General features: G+C 66.0%; 1 protein-coding gene across 1 annotated transcript in view; it reads right to left on the bottom strand.

The window, feature by feature from the left end:
- Positions 1-23,146, bottom strand: part of SLC45A4 (solute carrier family 45 member 4) — a 69,677-nt gene that overhangs the window by 31,073 nt on the left and 15,458 nt on the right. Inside the window, exons 2-3 of the mRNA XM_062187935.1 lie at positions 12,262-12,358; positions 8,069-8,716 (exon numbers count right to left, since the gene is read on the bottom strand). Coding sequence (XP_062043919.1) covers positions 8,069-8,312 — 244 coding nt within the window. The 5' untranslated portion in view covers positions 8,313-8,716; positions 12,262-12,358. The remainder of the gene's footprint in view (positions 1-8,068; positions 8,717-12,261; positions 12,359-23,146) is intronic.

Raw genomic sequence — 23,146 nt, 5'->3', positions numbered from 1 at the left:
CAGGCTCAGTCTACACAGAGACCGGGCAGGAGGCAGGCTGAGCCCCACAGAGACCGGGCAGGGAGCAGGCGGAACCCCACGGAGACCGGGCAGGAGGCAGGCTGAGTCTACACAGAGACCGGGCAGGGGGCAGGCTCAGTCTACACAGAGACCGGGCAGGGAGCAGGCTGAGCCACACAGAGACCGGGCAGGGAGCAGGCTGAGTCTACACAGAGACCGGGCAGGAGGCAGGCTCAGTCTACACAGAGACCGGGCAGGGGGCAGGCTCAGTCTACACAGAGACCGGGCAGGGAGCAGGCTGAGCCACACAGAGACCGGGCAGGGAGCAGGCTGAGTCTACACAGAGACCGGGCAGGAGGCAGGCTCAGTCTACACAGAGACCGGGCAGGGGGCAGGCTCGGTCTACACAGAGACCGGGCAGGGTGCAGGCTGAGTCTACACAGAGACCAGGCAGAGGACAGGCTGAGTCTACACAGAGACCGGGCAGGGAGCAGGCTGAGCCCCACAGAGACCGGGCAGGAGGCAGGCTGAGTCTACACAGAGACCGGGCAGAGGGCAGGCTGAGTCTACACAGAGACCGGGCAGGGGGCAGGGTGAGTCTACACAGAGACCGGGCAGAGGGCAGGCTGAGTCTACACAGAGACAGTGCAGGGTGCAGACTCAGTCTACACAGAGACCAGGCAGAGGACAGGCTGAGTCTACACAGAGACCAGGCAGGGAGCAGGCTGAGCCCCACAGAGTCCGGGCAGGGGGCAGGCTGAGTCTACACAGAGACCGGGCAGAGGGCAGGCTCAGTCTACACAGAGACAGTGCAGGGTGTAGGCTCAGTCTACACAGAGACCGGGCAGGGGGCAGGCTGAGTCTACACAGAGACCGGGCAGGGGGCAGGCTGAGTCTACACAGAGACCGGGCAGGGGGCAGGGTGAGTCTACACAGAGACCGGGCAGGGGGCAGGGTGAGTCTACACAGAGACCGGGCAGAGGGCAGGCTAAGTCTACACAGAGACAGTGCAGGGTGCAGACTCAGTCTACACAGAGACCGGGCAGGGGGCAGGCTGAGTCTACACAGAGACCGGGCAGGGAGCAGGCTCAGTCTACACAGAGACCGGGCAGGGGGCAGGCTGAGTCTACACAGAGACCGGGCAGAGGGCAGGCTCAGTCTACACAGAGACAGTGCAGGGTGCAGGCTCAGTCTACACAGAGACCGGGCAGGGGGCAGGCTGAGTCTACACAGAGACCGGGCAGGGTGCAGGGTGAGTCTACACAGAGACAGTGCAGGGTGCAGGCTCAGTCTACACAGAGACCAGGCAGGGAGCAGGCTGAGTCTACACAGAGACCGGGCAGGGAGCAGGCTGAGTCTACACAGAGACCGGGCAGGGAGCAGGCTCAGTCTACACAGAGACCGGGCAGGGAGCAGGCTGAGTCTACACAGAGACCGGGCAGTGTGCAGGCTGAGTCTACACAGAGACAGTGCAGGGTGCAGGCTCAGTCTACACAGAGACCAGGCAGGGAGCAGGCTCAGTCTACACAGAGACCGGGCAGGGAGAAGGCTGAGTCTACACAGAGACCGGGCAGGGAGCAGGCTCAGTCTACACAGAGACCGGGCAGGGAGCAGGCTGAGTCTACACAGAGACCGGGCAGTGTGCAGGGTGAGTCTACACAGAGACCGGGCAGGGAGCAGGGTGAATCTACACAGAGACCGGGCAGGGAGCAGGCTCAGTCTACACAGAGACCGGGCAGGGAGCAGGCTGAGTCTACACAGAGGCCAGGCAGGGTGCAGGGTGAGTCTACACAGAGACCGGGCAGGGAGCAGGCTGAGTCTACACAGATACCGGGCAGGGTGCAGGGTGAGTCTACACAGAGACCGGGCAGTATGCAGGCTGAGTCTACACAGAGACTGGCAGGGTGCAGGGTGAGTCTACACAGAGACCGGGCAGGTGGCAGGCTCAGTCTACAAAGAGACCGGGCAGGGTGCAGGCTCAGTCTACACAGAGACCGGGCAGGGGGCAGGCTGAGTCTACACAGAGACCGGGCAGGGGGCAGGCTGAGTCTACACAGAGACCGGGCAGGGGGCAGGGTGAGTCTACACAGAGACCAGGCAGGGGGCAGGGTGAGTCTACACAGAGACCGGGCAGGGAGCAGGCTGAGTCTACACAGAGACCGGGCAGGGAGCAGTGTGCAGGCTGAGTCTACACAGAGACCAGGCAGGGTGCAGGGTGAGTCTACACAGAGACAGTGCAGGGTGCAGGCTCAGTCCACACAGAGATCGGGCAGGGAGCAGGGTGAGTCCACACAGAGACTGGGCAGGGAGCAGGCTGAGCCCCACAGAGACCAGGCAGGGAGCATGCTAAGTCTACACAGAGACCGGGCAGGGGGCAGGCTCAGTCTACACAGAGACCGGGCAGAGGGCAGGCTGAGTCTACACAGAGACCGGGCAGGGAGCAGGCTGAGTCTACACAGAGACCGGGCAGGGAGCAGGCTGAGTCTACACAGAGACCGGGCAGGGAGCAGGCTGAGTCTACACAGAACCGGGCAGGGGGCAGGCTCAGTCTACACAGAGACCGGGCAGAGGGCAGGCTCAGTCTACACAGAGACCGGGCAGAGTGCAGGCTGAGTCTACACAGAGACCGGGCATGGAGCAGGCTGAGTCTACACAGAGACCGGGCAGGGAGCAGGCTGAGCCTACACAGAGACCGGGCAGGGAGCAGTGTGCAGGCTCAGTCTACACAGAGGCCAGGCAGTGTGCAGGGTGAGTCTACACAGAGACCAGGCAGGGAGCAGGCTGAGTCTACACAGAGACCGGGCAGGGGGCAGGCTGAGTCTACACAGAGACCAGGCAGGGGGCAGGGTGAGTCTACACAGAGACCGGGCAGGGAGCAGGCTGAGTCTACACAGAGACCGGGCAGGGAGCAGTGTGCAGGCTGAGTCTACACAGAGACCGGGCAGGGTGCAGGGTGAGTCTACACAGAGACAGTGCAGGGAGCAGGCTCAGTCTACACAGAGATCGGGCAGGGAGCAGGGTGAGTCTACACAGAGACCGGGCAGGGAGCAGGGTGAGTCTACACAGAGACCAGGCAGGGAGCAGTGTGCAGGCTCAGTCTACACAGAGGCCAGGCAGTGTGCAGGGTGAGTCTACACAGAGACCGGGCAGGGAGCAGGCTGAGTCTACACAGAGACCGGGCAGGGAGCAGTGTGCAGGCTGAGTCTACACAGAGACCGGGCAGGGTGCAGGGTGAGTCTACACAGAGACAGTGCAGGGAGCAGGCTCAGTCTACACAGAGATCGGGCAGGGAGCAGGGTGAGTCTACACAGAGACCGGGCAGGGAGCAGGCTGAGCCCCACAGAGACCAGGCAGGGAGCAGGCTGAGTCTACACAGAGACCGGAGAGGGGGCAGGCTCAGTCTACACAGAGACCGGGCAGAGGGCATGCTGAGTCTACACAGAGACCGGGCAGGGAGCAGGCTGAGTCTACACCGAGACCGGGCAGGGAGCAGGCTGAGTCTACACAGAGACCGGGCAGGGAGCAGGCTGAGTCTACACAGAGACCGGGCAGGGGGCAGGCTGAGTCTACACAGAGACCGGGCAGGGGGCAGGCTGAGTCTACACAGAGACCGGGCAGGGGGCAGGGTGAGTCTACACAGAGACCGGGCAGGGGGCAGGGTGAGTCTACACAGAGACCGGGCAGGGGGCAGGCTGAGTCTACACAGAGACCGGGCAGGGAGCAGTGTGCAGGCTGAGTCTACACAGAGACCGGGCAGGGTGCAGGGTGAGTCTACACAGAGACCGGGCAGGGTGCAGGCTCAGTCTACACAGAGATCGGGCAGGGAGCAGGGTGAGTCTACACAGAGACCGGGCAGGGAGCAGGCTGAGCCCCACAGAGACCAGGCAGGGAGCAGGCTGAGTCTACACAGAGACCGGGCAGGGGGCAGGCTCAGTCTACACAGAGACCGGGCAGAGGGCAGGCTGAGTCTACACAGAGACCGGGCAGGGAGCAGGCTGAGTCTACACCGAGACCGGGCAGGGAGCAGGCTGAGTCTACACAGAGACCGGGCAGGGAGCAGGCTGAGTCTACACAGAGACCGGGCAGGGAGCAGGCTCAGTCTACACAGAGACCGGGCAGGGGGCAGGCTGAGTCTACACAGAGACCGGGCAGAGGGCAGGCTCAGTCTACACAGAGACCGGGCAGAAGGCAGGATCAGTCTACACAGAGACCAGGCAGGGAGCAGGCTGAGTCTACACAGAGACCGGGCAGGGAGCAGTGTGCAGGCTGAGTCTACACAGAGACTGGCAGGGTGCAGGGTGAGTCTACACAGAGACAGTACAGGGTGCAGGCTGAGTCTACACAGAGACCGGTCAGGGGGCAGGCTGAGTCTACACAGAGACCGGGCAGGGGGCAGGCTGAGCCCCACAGAGACCGGGCAGGGAGCAGGCTGAGTCTACACAGAGACCGGGCAGGGAGCAGTGTGCAGGCTGAGTCTACACAGTGACTGGCAGGGTGCAGGGTGAGTCTACACAGAGACAGTGCAGGGTGCAGGCTGAGTCTACACAGAGACCGGGCAGGGGGCAGGTTCAGTCTACACAGAGACCGGGCAGGGAGCAGGCTGAGTCTACACAGAGACCGGGCAGGGAGCAGGCTGAGTCTACACAGAGACCGGGCAGAGAGCAGGCTGAGTCTACACAGAGACCGGGCAGGGAGCATGCTGAGTCTACACAGAGACCGGGCAGGGAGCAGGCTGAGTCTACACAGAGACCGGGCAGGGAGGAGTGTGCAGGCTGAGTCTACACAGAGACTGGCAGGGTGCAGGGTGAGTCTACACAGAGACAGTGCAGGGTGCTGAGTCTACACAGAGACCGGGCAGGGGGCAGGCTCAGTCTACACAGAGACCGGGCAGGGAGCAGGCTGAGTCTACACAGAGACCGGGCAGGGAGCAGGCTGAGTCTACACAGAGACCGGGCAGGGAGCAGGCTGAGTCTACACAGAGACCGGGCATGGAGCAGGCTGAGTCTACACAGAGACCGGGCAGGGAGCAGGCTCAGTCTACACAGAGACCGGGCAGGGAGCAGGCTCAGTCTACACAGAGACCGGGCAGGGGGCAGGCTGAGTCTACACAGAGACCGGGCAGAGGGCAGGCTCAGTCTACACAGAGACCGGGCAGAAGGCAGGCTCAGTCTACACAGAGACCGGGCAGGGAGCAGGCTGAGTCTACACAGAGACCGGGCAGGGAGCAGTGTGCAGGCTGAGTCTACACAGAGACTGGCAGGGTGCAGGGTGAGTCTACACAGAGACAGTACAGGGTGCAGGCTGAGTCTACACAGAGACCGGTCAGGGGGCAGGCTGAGTCTACACAGAGACCGGGCAGGGGGCAGGCTGAGCCCCACAGAGACCGGGCAGGGAGCAGGCTGAGTCTACACAGAGACCGGGCAGGGAGCAGTGTGCAGGCTGAGTCTACACAGAGACTGGCAGGGTGCAGGGTGAGTCTACACAGAGACAGTGCAGGGTGCAGGCTGAGTCTACACAGAGACCGGGCAGGGGGCAGGTTCAGTCTACACAGAGACCGGGCAGGGAGCAGGCTGAGTCTACACAGAGACCGGGCAGGGGGCAGGCTGAGTCTACACAGAGACCGGGCAGAGAGCAGGCTGAGTCTACACAGAGACCGGGCAGGGAGCATGCTGAGTCTACACAGAGACCGGGCAGGGAGCAGGCTGAGTCTACACAGAGACCGGGCAGGGAGCAGTGTGCAGGCTGAGTCTACACAGAGACTGGCAGGGTGCAGGGTGAGTCTACACAGAGACAGTGCAGGGTGCAGGCTGAGTCTACACAGAGACCGGGCAGGGGGCAGGCTCAGTCTACACAGAGACCGGGCAGGGAGCAGGCTGAGTCTACACAGAGACCGGGCAGGGAGCAGGCTGAGTCTACACAGAGACCGGGCAGGGAGCAGGCTGAGTCTACACAGAGACCGGGCATGGAGCAGGCTGAGTCTACACAGAGACCGGGCAGGGAGCAGGCTCAGTCTACACAGAGACCGGGCAGGGAGCAGGCTCAGTCTACACAGAGACCGGGCAGGGGGCAGGCTCAGTCTACATAGAGACCGGGCAGTGTGCAGGCTGAGTCTACACAGAGACTGGGCAGGGGGCAGGCTGAGCCCCACAGAGACCGGGCAGGGAGCAGGCTGAGCCCCACAGAGACCGGGCAGGGAGCAGGCTGAGTCTACACAGAGACTGGGCAGGGAGCAGTGTGCAGGCTGAGTCTACACAGAGACTGGCAGGGTGCAGGGTGAGTCTACACAGACACAGTGCAGGGTGCAGGCTGAGTCTACACAGAGACCGGGCAGGGGGCAGGCTCAATCTACACAGAGAACGGGCAGGGGGCAGGGTGAGTCTACACAGAGACCAGGCAGGGAGCAGTGTGCAGGCTGAGTCTACACAGAGACTGGGCAGGGAGCAGGCTGAGTCTACACAGAGACCAGGCAGGGTGCAGGCTGAGTCTACACAGAGACGGGCAGGGTGCAGGCTCAGTCTACACAGAGACCGGGCAGGGTGCAGGCTCAGTCTACACAGAGACCAGGCAGGGGGCAGGCTGAGTCTACACAGAGACCAGGCAGGGAGCAGGCTCAGTCTACACAGAGACCGGGCAGGGTGCAGGGTGAGTCTACACAGAGACCGGGCAGGGAGCAGTGTGCAGGGTGAGTCTACACAGAGACTGGGCAGGGTGTAGGCTGAGTCTACACAGAGACCAGGCAGGGAGCAGGCTCAGTCTACACAGAGACCGGGCAGGGGGCAGGCTCAGTCTACACAGAGACCAGGCAGGGTGTAGGCTGAGTCTACACAGAGACCGGGCAGGGAGCAGGCTCAGTCTACACAGAGACCGGGCAGGGGGCAGGCTCAGTCTACACAGAGACTGGGCAGGGGGCAGGCTCAGTCTACACAGAGACCGGGCAGGGAGCAGGCTCAGTCTACACAGAGACCGGGCAGGGTGCAGGCTGAGTCTACACAGAGACGGTGCAGGGTGCAGGCTGAGCCCCAGGCAGAGTGCAGGGGTGCCGGCCACACTTCTGCTGTGACGAGGTGCGAGTCTGCCCGACGCTGGTGACTCCAGGGCACCGGCTTCAGCTGAGGGTGGACCGCACACCACGTGTGTAACTGTCCCCCGGGCACTGGGAGGAACAGAAGCCTATGATGCCACAGCAAGACACAGCCCTGAGCCCCGCCCCACATGGAGCACGTAGAGACAACCCTACCCAGCAGGCTCACGATCCCAGAGCACTGGCCCCTCCGTCACACGAGGTTACGAAAGCTGAGCCTACAGGGCAAAGGACACACGCTGACAAAGCTCCGAGGGCCTGAGCACGCCCTAGCGCCCGGACACAACACCGCGGCCTCAGCTCTGTGGCCTCCACCGGCCACGCAGGCCCGCCAGAAGCCGCCTTCGCCCACAAGCACGCAGGGGTGAGGCTGCGACGGGGGCACAGCGCCCCCTGTCGCCCGCGACCTTGCAGGCGAGGAACCGACTGCCACACACAGACGCTCCCGGGCGCACCCAGGAGCACGTGGTAGGGACCGGGGCCTCCGTCCCCACTCGTCACGGTGCCCAGGTGGCCCACGCCAAGAGTCCCAAAGGCTCGGCCACCACTTTGCCAAAACCCACACTGCAGCGCCAGCACCCGAGCAACGCTTCCCCAGCCCTGGGGAAACCGGGGCCGGCGCTGCGGGGCCGTGGGTGAGGCCACCTCTCGTGACACCCTCATCCCCCACGGGTGTCGTTCTTCCAGTCCAGCTCCCTGCTGAGGAGCCTGGGAAGGCAGCGGAAGGTGGCCCCTGTGCCTGGGTCCCGACCGCCCGCCGCGCGGGAGACACGTGGCGCTCCCGCCTCTGGCTCAGCCCGGCCCAGCCCCAGCTATGCAGGCATTGGGGAGTGAGGCAGCCGATGGAAGAGCTCCCCCCCCCCCGTCACTCTGCCTTTCAGACGCATGAAATATTAAACAACACATCAGAGACAGCCTTCCGCGCAGCTGGGGGGAGGAGCGGGCAGCAGGCAGGGCTGTGTCCAGGGCCCGGCACGCGGCACTCACCGATCTGCAGCAGGATGGGCGTGACCAGCGCTGTCTCCATGGCGTAGCAGAACTCCCTGCCGAACATCACGGCCCCGTGCATCACCCAGAGGCGCGTGGGGATGCGGTCGATGGAGCCCTCGCTGACCGTCTCGTCGCGCGGCTCGGCCTCGGGGGCCCCGGGCTTGTGGAGCTCTGGCGGCGACACCGGCAGCTCCTGGACTTGCATAGACTCTGGGTCGGCATTCTGCGGAGCCATTCTCATCACCACCAAAAATAGAATTTGTATATATATTTTTATATATATAGACTCTACCTATATAAATAACACTATCATCTATCTGTCGCGATAGTCAGGCCGTCTTCTCTCCGCCCCGGGCCGCTCCTCAGGCAGCTGTGACACTCAGATTCCTCTCGGCACGACCGGCGGGCTCGCAGCTTCTCACAATCCCCGGGACGTGCAGAACGCGAGGATTTTTGGTTGGATTTTAAACATATGGCTTTGCTGGTTTACTGTGAATTAGAGTTAAAAATCCATAATTGCCATTCAGTTAATACCAGTTTCATCATCATTACGGAGCAGGTGCTACAGGCGCGCTTCTGGCTGTGGAGAGGCAGGACGGTGACAGACACAGCAGGTGCACGGCTGATCCCCATGGAGTGGACGGTCTGCAAGAGAGGAGGGGACCCCGCCCAAGTCAGAGGCGGCGCCCACGGCCCAGGCCCCGCCAGCACCTGCGCACCCACGGGGACCGGCCGGGCCACTCAGCGTCTGGGGGAGCAACAAACCCTCGTTCTCCCCCATCCTGGGGTGCAGAACGCGCTGACCGGGGAAAGCAGGGTGAGAGGAGCCGAGAGGCACAGGGACGGGGCTCAGCAAACATCCGCTCCTCGGCCCGGGGCAGGGCCACCTCTGCCTGGTTCCTGCACAGCCAGGGTGGTGGGCAACGCCTCGCGGCCGGCGAGTATGGCGGGGAGGTGGAGGGGTGGGGGGGAGGCCCGGGAAGAGGCTGGAGCGGCACAGGGCCCTGGCCGCCAGGGACGCTCAGAGCCCGCCCATGCAGCACTCCTGGGGTCTGTGGAACCCTAAAGTGCTCCCATGCTGGTGGGAGACACCACAGCAGAGCACTAACAAGAAAAAAACCAGCCGGGGAGAGGGCCCCACGGCGCCGTGGGTCAAGCTGCCCACGTCCCACACCAGGAGCACGGGTTCCAGTCCCGGCCGCTCCACTTCCGATCCAATACACCTGGGAAAGCAGAGGGTGATGGTGCAAGTACTTGGGCCCCTGCACCCGCGTGGGAGACCCGGATGGAGCTCCCAGCTCCTGGCTTTGGCCTGGCCCAGCCTGGGCTGTGGCTGCCACTTGGGAAGTGAACCAGTAGATGGAAGATCTGTGTCTCTCTCTTGCTCTGCCTTTTACGCAAAATATATCTTCAAGAAGTTAATTAACTGGAAAGAGCTCCTTGCAAATGCTCTAAGGAACAAGCCCCTCTCCCTGCCCCGCAGGTGCCAGGAATGACAGGGCCCACCCTCGGCCACGGAGGCCTGATGGCTGACTGTGCACCTGCCAGCAGCCGGCGCCCCAGAGCAGTCCTGGTGAATGCCCGCTTAACCAAAAATGATCTCCATGAGCTCCCCGCCCGGGGGACCTGAAACTCGAGGTGTCGTCTTCCGAGGGCCCCTTGGGCAGGGCACGCGTGGAGACAGCCTGCATCTTTCGCCTGCAGCTGGAAGTGAACCCCCTAACTCCCGCAGGGCAGAGGCTTGAGCGTGTCGAGCTGCATGTCTGAGACCCCACACTGCGGCCCGGCCGGAAGAGTCTTCCAGCGGCACAGCTCTCCTGGTCCACACCAGTGCGGGGCAGGCGTGTGCCACAGCAGCCGGGACACCCGGCTTTGCCACCCAGCTCCAGCCGCTGACCCCAGACTCCTGCTAACGCGCACCCCGGGAAGCAGCAGGGAGGCTCAAGGGATCAGGTTCCCACCTCCAACACGGGACATGCGTGGGAGACCACGGGTGACTTCCCACCTCCCGCCGTCAGCCTGGCTCAGCCCCAGCTGCTGCGGGCATCTGGAGACCGAACCAGCGAAAGGGAGCTTTCTGTGTCCTGCGATCTGTCACCCTCCCACAGTCTCCGGAGGCTTTTCCAAGAGAATGCCGCGGCCGGTCCCCAGCCGGGACAACACAGGTGTGGGCGAGGCTCTAGGCGCCTCCGCGAGACGGGGCAGGTGCGGGACATCACCTTGTGTGCAGACACATCGGCGAGGCCTAAGGAGGCCACCTGGGCCCGGCAGGGACACGGCCACCAGTTTCCAGGAGACCCCAACGGCTTGAGTGTCGACACCAAACCCCTCGGTTCTATTCATGGCCCTGGGTCCACTGCTGTCCGTTTTGGGGCCTGGCCCTCAGACTGAAACAGGCGCTGCACCTGTGGCCCCAGTGGGGGGAGGGTATGCTGCTGGCCCCCGGCTGTGCAGGGGCTGGGGGCCGGGGGCTGGGGTCGAGGGCCGGGGTCGGGGGCCAGTGGCTGCCGTCCATGCGTCCACAGCCCTCCAGCTGGGAAGCGGCTCTATGGTGACTATTACAGGGGGGAAGGCTCTCTTCATACACGCTGGAACTCTCCCTTGCTACACTGGAACCAATCAACCAGACCCGATGTGGCGAGGCTTCTCCAGACGGCCAGAAACAGACTCTACAGGGCCGTGGGCCGCCTGGACACCCGCATCCCCCGTCTGAGGGCCTGCGCCGATTTCCCGGCTGCTCTTTCAATCCAGCTCCCAGCTAACGCGCCGGGGAGGCAGCGCAGGACGGCCCAAGTGCTTGGGTCCCTGACACCCACATGGGAGACCCGGATGGCGTCCCAGGCTCCTCAATTTGGCCTGGCCCAAGCCTGGCCACTATGGCCATTTGGGGAGTGAGCCAGCGGATGGAAGATCTCTCTCCGCCGCTGTCTTCCAGATAAATAGCTGAACCTCTAAATAACTATCTTACGTTCTGTGGGCCCCTCAGGTCTGCTGCACACACCCCTTTTTAAAAACGGAGAACCATTCTCAGTCTGGTCAGTCCACCAAACGCAGGCGCGAAGGTGGAGCCGACCCACTGGTCGCAGCCTGGCGACCTCTGGCCTGGGCAGTGCCAGCGAGGTCTCTGGAGAATGGCCACTCTTCTTGGTGGTGGTGACCAAGAGGGCGGGGCATGGGCTGCCGGCACCCACCTGCCTTGACGGCCACACGGCTCCGTGTCCACGCTGCCTGGCCACCCCCTGGGAAGGGGACCACGAAGGGCACAGGCTCTCCAGCAGCCACACCCAGGATGCCAGAGTAAGATCACTGAGTGGCCAGGCCTCTGGCACGGTGAGGACACAGGTGCACGGTGTCCTCCTTCCACGGGGAGAGACCACGAGTCCACAAGCCTCAGCGCCGAGGGCACGCAGGGCTGCGTCCCCTATGGGCCCACAGTGCTGCTGGACGCATGCACGAAGCCCCCATGGACACACGGCCCAGACGTCTGAAGCTGGCCCCAGAGCGCCCCGGGCCCGGCCATCCCCAGACCACCGTCAGGGCAAACAACTCATGGCGACCAAGCCGAGAGAGTGGACGTTCACGGGGCACCTGCAAGGCCCGCCAGTGTGGTCTCGCGGGGAGGGAGGCAGGCCTGGCAGGGGCTCGGTGCGTCTGGTTTCCATGCAGGGGGGTGGAGAGGGAAGGGTCCTTTGCGCTGGGCACTTGGGCCTGGTTGCTGGAGTCTACGGCCTCTCCCCAGAGCTCCTAGGGAAAGCCCCACCTGCCCCAGGTCCTCACCGCTCCTGACCCTCTCCCTCCGCTCTCCCACCCCTGGCCCAGGCCACCCGGCCCCTCCCCCTGCCCTGCAGTCCCAGTCGCAGGGCTTAGGGAGATGGGACACCCTCACCCGGGTTCACCTGCTCTTTGCTCCTGGTGCTGGCCCCTGAAGGGACCACGGCCTCCATGCTCGCCTAGCCTGGGTCCCCTCTTGCCCTTTGGCTGGCCGCCCGGGGGGACGGGAATGACGGACGGACGGACGGATGGATGGATGGATGGACAGATGGACGGGTAGGCGGCACCCGGTCCCTGCTGTGGGGCTGCGTGCCCTGCGCAGCCTGCCCACCCTGCCCACAGTCCTGCAGTCCCGTGCAGGTGGGCGTGGTGAGCCGGGGGGGGGGGGCACAGGATGGCAGGAGGTGGCGTGGGTTTACCTGTTACTCGGGCAGCCTGTGCATGAACACAGCGGGCTCCCTCCTCGAGCTGGGCCAACGCAGCAGGCGGGTCCTACACGGGGGACGGCACTGTCATCTACATTGACGAGAAGGACAGAGAGCGTTAGCACCGGCCCGATGGGGCCAACGGTGCCGACACGAGCTGCCAGGCCGCACGAGCTCACGTGGGCCGACGGGAACCCTCTCGTGAGGTGCGGCCCTGGGAAGACCCCGCCAGCCGGCCATCCCCCGCCTCAGCCGCTGGTTTCCCATTCAGGGTGCGGCAGAACAGCACACTCAGAAGGCGCCCATCAGCCTGTCACCCGGAGACCTAACAGGTGCAGCTGTGGGCGGGGACAGCACAGGACCCGCCCCCTGCCTCCATTATAGAGCCAGGGTGGGTTCACAGGCGGCCCCACCGAGCTGCAGGGCAGGCTCCAGAATGCCCAGCGCAGGCCGGCCGTCGGTTCCCAGCTCCCGCACAGCAGGGCCAAGGGTCCACTTCCTCTTCTCCCCGTGGCCACGCGGGGTCTCAGCAAGTCCACTCTCAGAGCTCCCCGCCCTGTGCTCCCTGCCCTGTGCTCCCCCCATCCTGCGCTCCTCTGCCCTGTGCTCCCCCCACCGTGGCCCCCTGCTCTGTGCTCCCCTGTCCTGCTCTCCCCCCGCCCTGTGCTCCCCCCATCCTGCCCTTCCTCTGCCCTGTGCTCCCCACACCGTGGCCCCCCTGCTCTGTGCTCCCCTGTCCTGCTCTCCCCCTGCCCTGCGCTCCCCCCCGCCCAGTGCTCCCCCTGCGCCCCCACCTTCCCGCCTCAGCAGAGCAGCCGTCAGCACACTGGGCTCTGCTCACTGCTCCCGTCCCCAGCGTCCCCTCATCGCCCTGTGAGTTCGTCTCCAAGAGGTCTCCGAGCGCATGAACCGCAAGACCAGCCCGACCCGCTCTCCGTGGTCGTTTTTAGGAGGATTCCAGTGATTTGTAAGCTTCCCACGGAGGACGGACGCCCCGGGCTGCCGTGTCACCTGTCCTGCCTGGGAGCGAGGGGCCGGCCGAGCCCACCCGGTGCCCTCGGGGGAGCTGCAGAGCGCCCCGAAGCCCTGCCTGTCTCTAGCCTGCTCCTGGCTACACCGCCCTTTGTCAGGGTCACTGCTCAGTGGAAGTCTCTCCCTACTGGCAAGTGTAGACACAGGAGAGTAGGTTCTTCTATCTAGGCAGGCACGATCCAGCGACAGGGCAAAGCACCCCCCCAACCCCTCCCGGGGCCTCCCATCTCATGCGGCTACCGAGTCTTAAGTCTTAATTTTATTCCCCACTCCTCCCGTCGTCTGCGAACAGACAGGAAGCACGCCGTGACCCGTCTCGGCACAGCCGCCACAGTCCCAGGTAACCCGCCAGCGCTGGCTCCCCCGGACCCGGCCGAGGTCTGAATCCAGCTCAGCGGTGGCCCCTGTCCAGGACCTGGCCGAGCAGCCGCTGCCCCACGCTGCCTGCACCTGCCCCCTCCCCTGTGCATGCCCTCCACACTGCCTCCATCTCGGAGGCCCCTCCTTAGAGGCCTTAAGAAAAGGAAGCAGCGTGCAGGGGGTGGGGCCGGGCCTCTGCTGCAGGCCGGCAGGGGGCAGGGGCGGCAGGGGCGGCAGGGGCCGGGTGTCAGCACCTTCAGGAAGGAGCCCTCAGCCTCCACGGAGCAGCTCTGTGGCCCCTGAAACGGAACCTCTGACGCCAAAGCCGCTCTGCCGAAGCCGGCCAAAAGCAGGTGCACACGTGGGGCAGGAGAGGCTCCTCCCCCAGCCCCAGGAGCCGCCTCCCGAGGTGGCCTGAAGGCAGAGAAGCCCAAGAGTAGCTGTGAGCTCTTCTGGAGTCTTCTGCCTGTCCCAAGGACCAGGCACAGAAGCAAGGCTTCCCGGGGGGGATGGGCACGGGGACAACCAGGCTGCGACTGTCCCAACCAGCAACTTCCTGTTGTCCTGTTTCTCCCTGAGGGGTGGGCGACGCCCAACACGGGCTGTGCGGGAAAGCTGCCTGGAGACCGAACCTCACCGAACCTCAGCGAGCCCCCTGCAGCCACTTCTGACCGGCACCGGCTTGGGGTGGAGTTTCAGATCACCAACTGTCACCATACGCGACAGGGACAGGACCATTCTGGAGTGCACACCCCCTGCCCCGACAACACGCGTTCACCCCCACCCCCGCACAGCACACACGTGTACGGTGCACGTGCCCTGGGTCACCCTTGAAGCTGCCCAGTGCGGACGACACGCCGCCACTCCAGACGGGACCCAGCAAAGCTCGCCGGCACCCTGGCCACGTGCACTGCTGTGCAATCTGTCCGCTGGGTCCCCGGTCAGCCTGGGGTTTGGGGGGTGGAGGGCAGGTGTGTGTCTGTGTGTGTGCACATCTGTGTGGCTGTGCGTCTATGTGCGTGTCTGTGTGGCTGCGTGTGTGTGTGTGCACATCTGTGTGGCTGTGCGTCTATGTGCGTGTCTGTGTGGCTGCGTGTGTGTGTGTGCACATCTGTGTGGCTGTGCGTCTATGTGCGTGTCTGTGTGGCTGCGTGTGTGTGTGCACATCTGTGTGGCTGTGCGTCTATGTGCGTGTCTGTGTGGCTGCGTGTATGTGTGTGCGCACATCTGTGCAGCTGTGGGTGTCTGCGTGTCCCTGCTAAATACCCCAAGTATTAAGGAACTCACAGCTGCAGGCCGCCAGTACCCTCTCCTGGACGCTGCCCTCCTCACTGCGGGCCTGGCCCGGCCCCTCCCTTGCCATGCAAGTCCCGGGGCCTCTAGCAGGCCCCCTCCCCTGCCAAGGTGCCAACACACGGCCGCACGCTGCAACACAGGTCCCTGTGGGACTAGCCACCACACCACCACGTATGCAGGCAGCCTGTGGGGCACTGCCGTCCCTCAGCGAACCGCACCTGCCACACGTCACCTGCCCGCCCAGCTAACGCCCTCGCCAAGCCGTGTCGGAGGCAACCGAGACCAGAGGGGGACCTGGGAGTTCATCCGCTTCTGCGGGCCCTGTCTTCTCGGGGTAAACCTCAGCCACAAAGGGCCCTTCCCCCAGCCCAGGGGCTCCCGGGTCCCCGTGACCGCAGCAGCTCGCAGGCAGCCCAACTGTCACTCTCCCCTCCCCGGATCACTGTTCTGTCTGTGTCCCTCCAGCCCACTGGGAGATCCGTGACCCCAGGGACAGCCCGGAACGAGCACGCGGGGGTCATCGTGGTGCCAAGGCCAAAGCGAAGAGCACCACTGCCGCCCGTCCCAGCGGAGCCCAGCGGAGCCCAGCGCAGGGCCGGCCCCGAGGACACGCGCGGGAACAGAGCCCAGCGGGAAGGCCCAGGAGCTTCCTGGCAGCCACTGAAGTGAGCGGCCAGCCGCGGACGGCAGGAAGCCCGCCTGGCCGCAGACCCCAGCCATCGGCTGGCCGGGCCCGGCCGGCTTTGCTGCCACACCCACCTCTGGGGCCCCGGAGGCTACCAGGGATTCCAGGGCTGGCAGGGTAGGGCGCGCAGCCACAGACTGGCCCAGAACCACATCACTCAGAAAGGTGACACGCTGCTGGACCGTGGGGCGCCAGCCTCCCCCGGAGAGATGCCGGGGCGCATCCAGCCGGAGCCTGGCTCCTCTCCACAGACAGCGCTGTCTCCCAGCCTCCGCCCAGAGAGCTGGAGCTAGGCTCAGCTCTGCACACGCGCGTGTATGTGCAGGAGTCCCCAGCTCAACACCCAGCACTGACGGCACACGGCAGGTGTGAGTGCACGCACATGCTCACACGCAGGCCCATGTGCACACACACACCTGAGCTCACACACACGCTTACACGCAGGCCCGTGTGCACATGCACACCTGAGCTCACACACGCTTATACATGCATACCTGTGCTCGTGAACAGTGAATGCCTGTGTGCACGCACACCCGTGCTCACGAACATGCGCACGCACACCTGAGCTCACACACACTCACATGTGCCCATGCACACACGCGTACCTGTACTCACGCTCACATGTGCCGTGTGCACACACACCTGAGCTCACACACACGCTCACATGTGCCCGTGTGCACACATGCACACCTATGCTCTCACACGCTCACATGTGCCCGTGTGCACACGCGCATACTGTGCTCATGAACATGCTAACACACATACGTGTACTCACACACATGCACTTGTGCTCACACGCTCATGCATGCCCATGTGCACACACACCTGTGCTCACGCACACACGCCAGCCTGCACGCCCACATACCCCTGCTCACGAGGCCCAGGGAGACTGGGCCTCCTGGGCCTCCTGGGCCTCCAGGGCCTCTGTCGCTGCTCTTTCTCTGCCTGACCCTGAAACACTGCGTGAGGACAGGAAGATGACATCTCCCCGGCCGCCCCCAGGGTCCGGAGCCTGGAGGGGCCAGTGCCCAAGACACACGCAAGCCACAGCCTCGGATGGAGCGGGCTGCAGCCCACCGGTCACCTCGCGGCCCAGGGGCAACCGCTGGCAGCCACCCCCCACTCCAGCCTGTCCAGGACCCCACAGTTCCTCCAACCCCGGGGCCAGAGAGGCCCCCTCAGATGTCCAGGTCACACCGTGACTGGCCCCACGGGGCACAGGTACCCAAACCCAGGAGACAGGACACGGTGCCCCCCACGGGGCATAGGCTCCCACCCCAGGGGACAGGACACGGCGCCCCCCACGGGGCACAGGCACCCACCCCAGGGGACAGGACACGGCGCCCCCCACGGGGCACAGGCACCCAAACCCAGGGGACAGGACACGGCGCCCCCCACGGGGCACAGGCACCCACCCCAGGGGACAGGACACGGCGCCCCCCACGGGGCACAGGCACCCACCCCAGGGGACAGGACACGGCGCCCCCCACGGGGCACAGGCACCCACCCCAGGGGACAGGACACGGCGCCCCCCATGGGGCACAGGCTCCCACCCCAGGGGACAGGACACGGCGCCCCCCGCGGGCACAGGCACCCAAACCCAGGGGACAGGACATGGCGTCCCCCACGGGCACAGGCACCCACCCCAGGGGACAGGACATGGCGTCCCCCACAGGCACAGGCACCCACCCCAGGGGGACAGGACACGGCGCCCCCCACGGGGCACAGGCACCCACCCCAGGGGACAGGACACGGCGCCCCCCACGGGGCACAGGCTCCCACCCCAGGGGACAGGACACGGCGCCCCCCACGGGGCACAGGCACCCACCCCAGGGGACAGGACACGGCGCCCCCCACGGGGCACAGGCACCCACCCCAGGGGACAGGACACGGCGCCCCCCGCGGGCACAGGCACCCAAACCCAGGGGACAGGACATGGCGTCCCCCACAGGCACAGGCACCCACCCCAGGGGGACAGGACACGGCGCCCCCCACGGGGCACAGGCACCCACCCCAGGGGACAGGACACGGCACCCCCCGCGGGCACAGGCACCCAAACCCAGGGGACAGGACATGGCGTCCCCCACAGGCACAGGCACCCACCCCAGGGGGACAGGACACGGCGCCCCCCACGGGGCACAGGCACCCACCCCAGGGGACAGGACACGGCGCCCCCCACGGGCACAGGCACCCACCCCAGGGGACAGGACACAGCGCCCCCCACGGGGCACAGGCACCCACCCCAGGGGACAGGACACGGCGCCCCCCACGGGACCGCAGGGGACAGGACACGGCGCCCCCCACGGGGCACAGGCATCCACCCCAGGGGACAGGACACGGTGCCCCCCACGGGACCCCAGGGGACAGGACACGGCGCCCCCCATGGGGCACAGGCACCCACCCCAGGGGACAGGACATGGTGGCCCCCACGGGGCACAGGCACCCGGGAGGGACTGCACCGAGCCGGGCACCGCTCAGCTCCCTCCCCTCGGGTCCGCGGGGCACCCCAACCTGCAGTCAGCTGAGTGGCGGGCTCCTCCAGGTTTAATAGGCAGCCAGGCGGTTCCCTCCCCTGGCTCTAAGCGCTCCTCCCTGCCTGGGGTGAAGTCCGAAGGCGGGGTCGGAGGAAGCGTCAGCTGCCATGGAAACAGCAGCAGGCCTCGGACCGCGGCGCTGGCCTCCCCGCCCACCAAGCGCGGCTGGCCGGGAGTTCTAGAATTCGCGTTCCTCCGAATGTAAGCGCTTGGCCTACCAGCGCAGCCCGTGTCCCCACGACGTGCGAAGGACAGGGGCCGTGCCTGAGCCACATCTGACAGCTGGGTGCCAATACATCCCGGAGACAAACACTCCTCCCGGCGCGCCCGCAGAAGCCCGAGCTGGCCTCGGGGCTGGGGCACAACCAGGGAAGCCAGGCAGACGGCCAGGAGTGACCGCCCCTTTCTGACGGGGCCTGCCGGGGAAACCGGAGCAGCTCAGCCCCTCACCCACACGCAGGCTCTAGCAAAGCTGGCGTGACCGCACGTGCGGGCGGCCGGGATCGTGGCCTGGAAGCCCAGCGACGCTGGCTTTTCCACACACGCGCGCGCGGGCACCGACGCAGCTCCTTTCCCGCTGTAACTCGGCACTCGCCGTGCACGGTGCCCTCTGCCCCGTGCCGGAGGTACCTCAGCACAACGAGAACTTCTTTTTCTTCTTCCGTCGCACTGGGCCCTCGGCCGCCCCTGTCCCCTTCTGCTTGAGGAAGCGTGGGGTGGCTTCTGCCCGGCCCACGTGAGCTGCCGGCATCAGCACTCCCGCACGTGGGGTCTGGCTGGGGAAGTGAGGGCCCCGGAGCACAGGCACGGCGGCACTGGGCCAAGACGGCCACGGCGGGGGCGGCGTGGACGCCCCGGGCAGCGGGCACCTCGCCTCGCCGCTCAGTCCACAGCCAGCAGACCTAGAGGGAAGCCACACGCCAACCGGGGGCGCGGGGACGGCTGTGTTTGGGAAGTGTTCACATTGAACGACTTCTTTTTTTTTTTTTTAAATGCAAAATTCCGCTAAGCCCAGGGCCGGGTTTACTTGTACTAAAATGCACCATCCGCGTTCTCCCATCCTCTCTCCTTCACCGAGACGCTGCTCAGGGTGAATCCCCGGCACCCTTCAGCCACGGCATGGGGCGTCCTAACAGGCTGCAGGGACCTCCGCCCTAACCCCCAGGGGGCTTCACCGCCAGGCCCCCCCAGACCTCCAGGCCCCAGCCACCCAAGACAGCCACTTCCTCCTCCCCCTGCCCGGCCGGCTCCAGACCAGGCCCACGCTGAAGGCGCAGGCCGCGGGCAGCCGGCTGACTGACACCCGCAAGTACCCCTCTGTGGAGAGCAGCAGCCCCTAAACCTGGCAGCCCCCCGTTTTCCACGAGGACACTCGCTGGGGTGATGGGCAGGGGTCATGTTCAGCGTGCAGCGCTGTCAGCGGTGGAGCGAGCTGGGACAGTCCTGGAGCCACCGGGAACTGGAGCCCACGGCATCAGGATGACCTCAGACGCCACGACCTTTGACCTCCGCATGATCACGACCTCCGACCTTTTCCTGATTCTCAACCTCCGCCTGACCCTCGACCTCCCCCTCACGTGACCGAGCCTCAGGGGTGTCCAACACGAGCCCAGCACCCCGGCAGGTCCCTCCACAGCTGACAAGCCAGAGAGACAACACCAGCAATCACCAGGAACAAACAGCCAAAAGGAAGCCGGGGAGAGCCGGGGGTGGGGGGCCAGAGGGACCTCCAGTGACCGGGACACGGCACTGCATGGCGTGTCGCTCCGGGACTGCAAACCCACACGCCTCAGAGCACGCGTGGACAGAGCCTCCCCTCTCGCCCTGCTGTGAGACCAGCAGCCGTCCGCACCTGGGAGCTCCACGCTGAGCCAAACGAGGACTGGGCGTGGCCAGGACAGGATCGTGGGGCCGGACAGGGCCACCTCCGGGATGGCAGCACAGTCCACAGACGTCTGGCCCCTGCCGCCGAGCGCCAGACTGAACCCACGGAGTCCCTAAATCCCAAAACCCGGGCCGAGCTCGGCTGAGTCCCGGGAGGTACCCAGAAGTCCCTGCTCTGCCTCTGCGGCACAACACGCCACTTCCCATCTCCGCCGAGCCGCCCGCCACATCCGGGAGCAGGTGGTGGAGTCACATGAGCTGCCGGAGCCCTACCCCCACTCCCCCCCCAGGACCCCGACTCAGACAACCAGGATGGGCGCGCACACCTGGGGGGGGGGGGGCAGGAGGACGACACTGGGGCCACAGAGCGCCCCTCCCCCAGCAGCTCTGGGCGGGAGGAACCGCAAGTCAGCTGAGCCACAGGAAGTCCCGGCCTCCCGCCAGGGTCTCCCAGGGCCCGCGACGGGGTGCTGGGCTGCTGGGCTGCTCGGCCGCACCAGGGCCCCGGCCCTGGGCACCCTTCACTGCCAGCCTTCAGGGAGCCACCTCGGCCCCCGTCTCACCCACCAGGCCAGAAGAGCCCACCGAGGCAAAGCCCAGGGCAGGGGCGAAGCACCGTGGGCGCCCTGCGGGCACTGGCCGGCTTCGTCCTGGCTGCAGTGGGAGGCGCTTCCCTGCAAAGCCAAGAGCGGGCGCCGAGTTGGGGGAGGCCCTGGAGAGACCCAGGCCCCCAGGTCACCTGCCCTTGACCTTCCTGGCAGGTGCGGAGGGCTGGGTGTGCGTGGTGGCACCTCCTGTTTTCCAGTGACACTTGCTAAGAGGTCAGGGGCCCCCGGGGCCCCGAGACACCTGACGGTCACAGAACAAGGGCCACCACTCCTGGGTGTGGCACCCACGGCACCGGCTCCGGGCCAGGACCAAACCCAAACCGAGTGGACCGGAACAATTCCGCCTACAAGTTCAGACACGACCTGGCCTCTGTAAGCAGCGCCTGTGCATCGGCCTCACCACGCCGCTCAGATTAACGAGGCACACACACTCCAGCATTTTTAAGATGCTTTGCTGGATAAATAGCGCGGGACTTGCCCCCACGAGGAGGGAAAGCTGCCGAAGAAGCCGTTTTAGAAAAAAGAAGAAAATGAAGCAGCAGCAGGGGCTGCGAGGTAGCGGGGCCTGGGCTCTGCTGCTGACCACGCCGGGCCCACACCAGGTCCCGGTCCCGGCTGGACGCCCACCACGCCAGGCCCGCACCCGGTCCCGGCCGGACGCCCACCATGCTGGGCCCACACATGGTCCCAGTCCCAGCTGGACGCCCACCACGCTAGGCCCACACCCGGTCCCAGCCGGACACCCACCACGCCAGGCCCACACCAGGTCCCGGTCCCGGCTGGACGCCCACCACGCCAGGCCCATACCCGGTCCCAGCCATACGCCCACCACGCTGGACCCACACCTGGGACTGGTCTCGGCTGGCCGCCCACCACACCAGGCCCGCACAGTCCCGGTCGGACGCCCACCATGCTGGGCCCACACCCGGTCCCAGTCCCAGCTGGACGCCCACCACGCTAGGCCCACACCTGGTCTCGGCTGGCCGCCCACCACACCAGGCCCGCACAGTCCCGGCCGGACGCCCGGTCTGGTCCCAGCCCTGGCTGGACGCCCACCACGCCCACACGAGTGACGCCCTGGGGCTGAATTCCTGGGGGTCACCCCGCCCTCAGGGGTGGGTGTCTGCTGAAAGCCAGCTTGGTGGCCGACAGGACAGGAGGGGATGGAGCTCATGAGAAGAGACTGAGGACGCCGGTCATGGGGTGGACAAGAGCGAAGCTTCAACGCATCTCCTGGATTCCGACCTGACCTGGAGATGTGCGCACAGGCGTGGGCCCAGCAGCAGCCCCGCCCACGGAGACTCCGGCCCCCCCCCCCCGCCCACGCCCACCTGACCGCCGGGTTCCACAGGTCTAACATGACAGCTCGCCCGCAGGTGGAGCTGGAAGCCAACCCGCGACCACCAGAACACAGCCGGACCGTGGAGGCGGCACCAGCCGAGAGCAGCCCCCTCCTGATCCCGGCCTCCACGAGGGACCACGCCAGGGAGTGGGCACCGGCTTCACGGGTGTCGCCACAAGGAGACGCTTCCTGCTGGCCGAATGTCCAGCACACGCGTGGTTCTGCTCGGCTACGAGGAACCCACGCAGGTGCAGGCAGGCAGGGACCTGCCCAGGCCTCACAGCCCCCTCCCTAACCGGTCAGGGAGCGGCCACCAGTCAGCGGGGAAAGGCCCCGGACGGGCACGTCCTCCCCAACCCCAGCGCTGGCCGGGAATGGACTCCGTGCGACCCGGCCGCCTCCTGCACACGCGGCTGACCGCAGGCCGGGGCCCCGCACGGACGCGGCCTGCTCTGTCTGCCGTGCCCTGGGCTTCTGGGGTAGGTCCCTGCTGTTAACCCATTCAAGGAGAGAGTGAGAGACACTCCGTCAGCTGGGTCACTCCCCAGAGGCCTGCGACAGCCACGCTGGGCCAGGCAGAAGCCAGGGGCTCCATCCAGATCTCGACGTCCTCATCGGAGCGGCCGGGGCGGCCTCCTCTGGGACAGCACAGTGCCCCTCCCCATGCAGCCTCGGAGGGCGCTGCCCACCCTGGAACCCAGAGCGGAGCTGACCGGACGCTGCCTCCTGCCAACTCCTCGGGCCTGGGGAAGCTTCCAGACGCACGGGGAGGCTGACCTGCACCTGGACAACACGCAGCAGCAGGTTACAGGGCGCCTGTGACCACCGGCCTGACATGACAGCCCTCCTGCATGTCCTGGGCCTCGAAACCCAGGCGTGATGGCGGCCTTCCCACCACCAGCCGCACCCAGGCCAGCGTCTCGTCAAGGGACGCTCCTGGGATGCAGGAGCAAACGGTCCCTGAAGGCGGCGCCCCCAGACAGGTGCCACGCGTGGGGCCTCTCGGGGAGGGGCCGAGGCAGGTGTGTGCTTCGGAAGGGCCAGGACGCAGCCTGGCTCCCAGCACTGGGTCCCCGTGCCGCGCAGGAGGGGGCGGTCCCCAAGGGGACGGCTGCCGCCTGTCAAACTCTCCTCCCAG

The sequence above is a fragment of the Lepus europaeus genome, chromosome 4 (genome assembly GCF_033115175.1).
Source record: "Lepus europaeus isolate LE1 chromosome 4, mLepTim1.pri, whole genome shotgun sequence".
NCBI lineage: Eukaryota > Metazoa > Chordata > Mammalia > Lagomorpha > Leporidae > Lepus > Lepus europaeus.
This window is presented reverse-complemented; position numbering and strand designations above follow the sequence as displayed.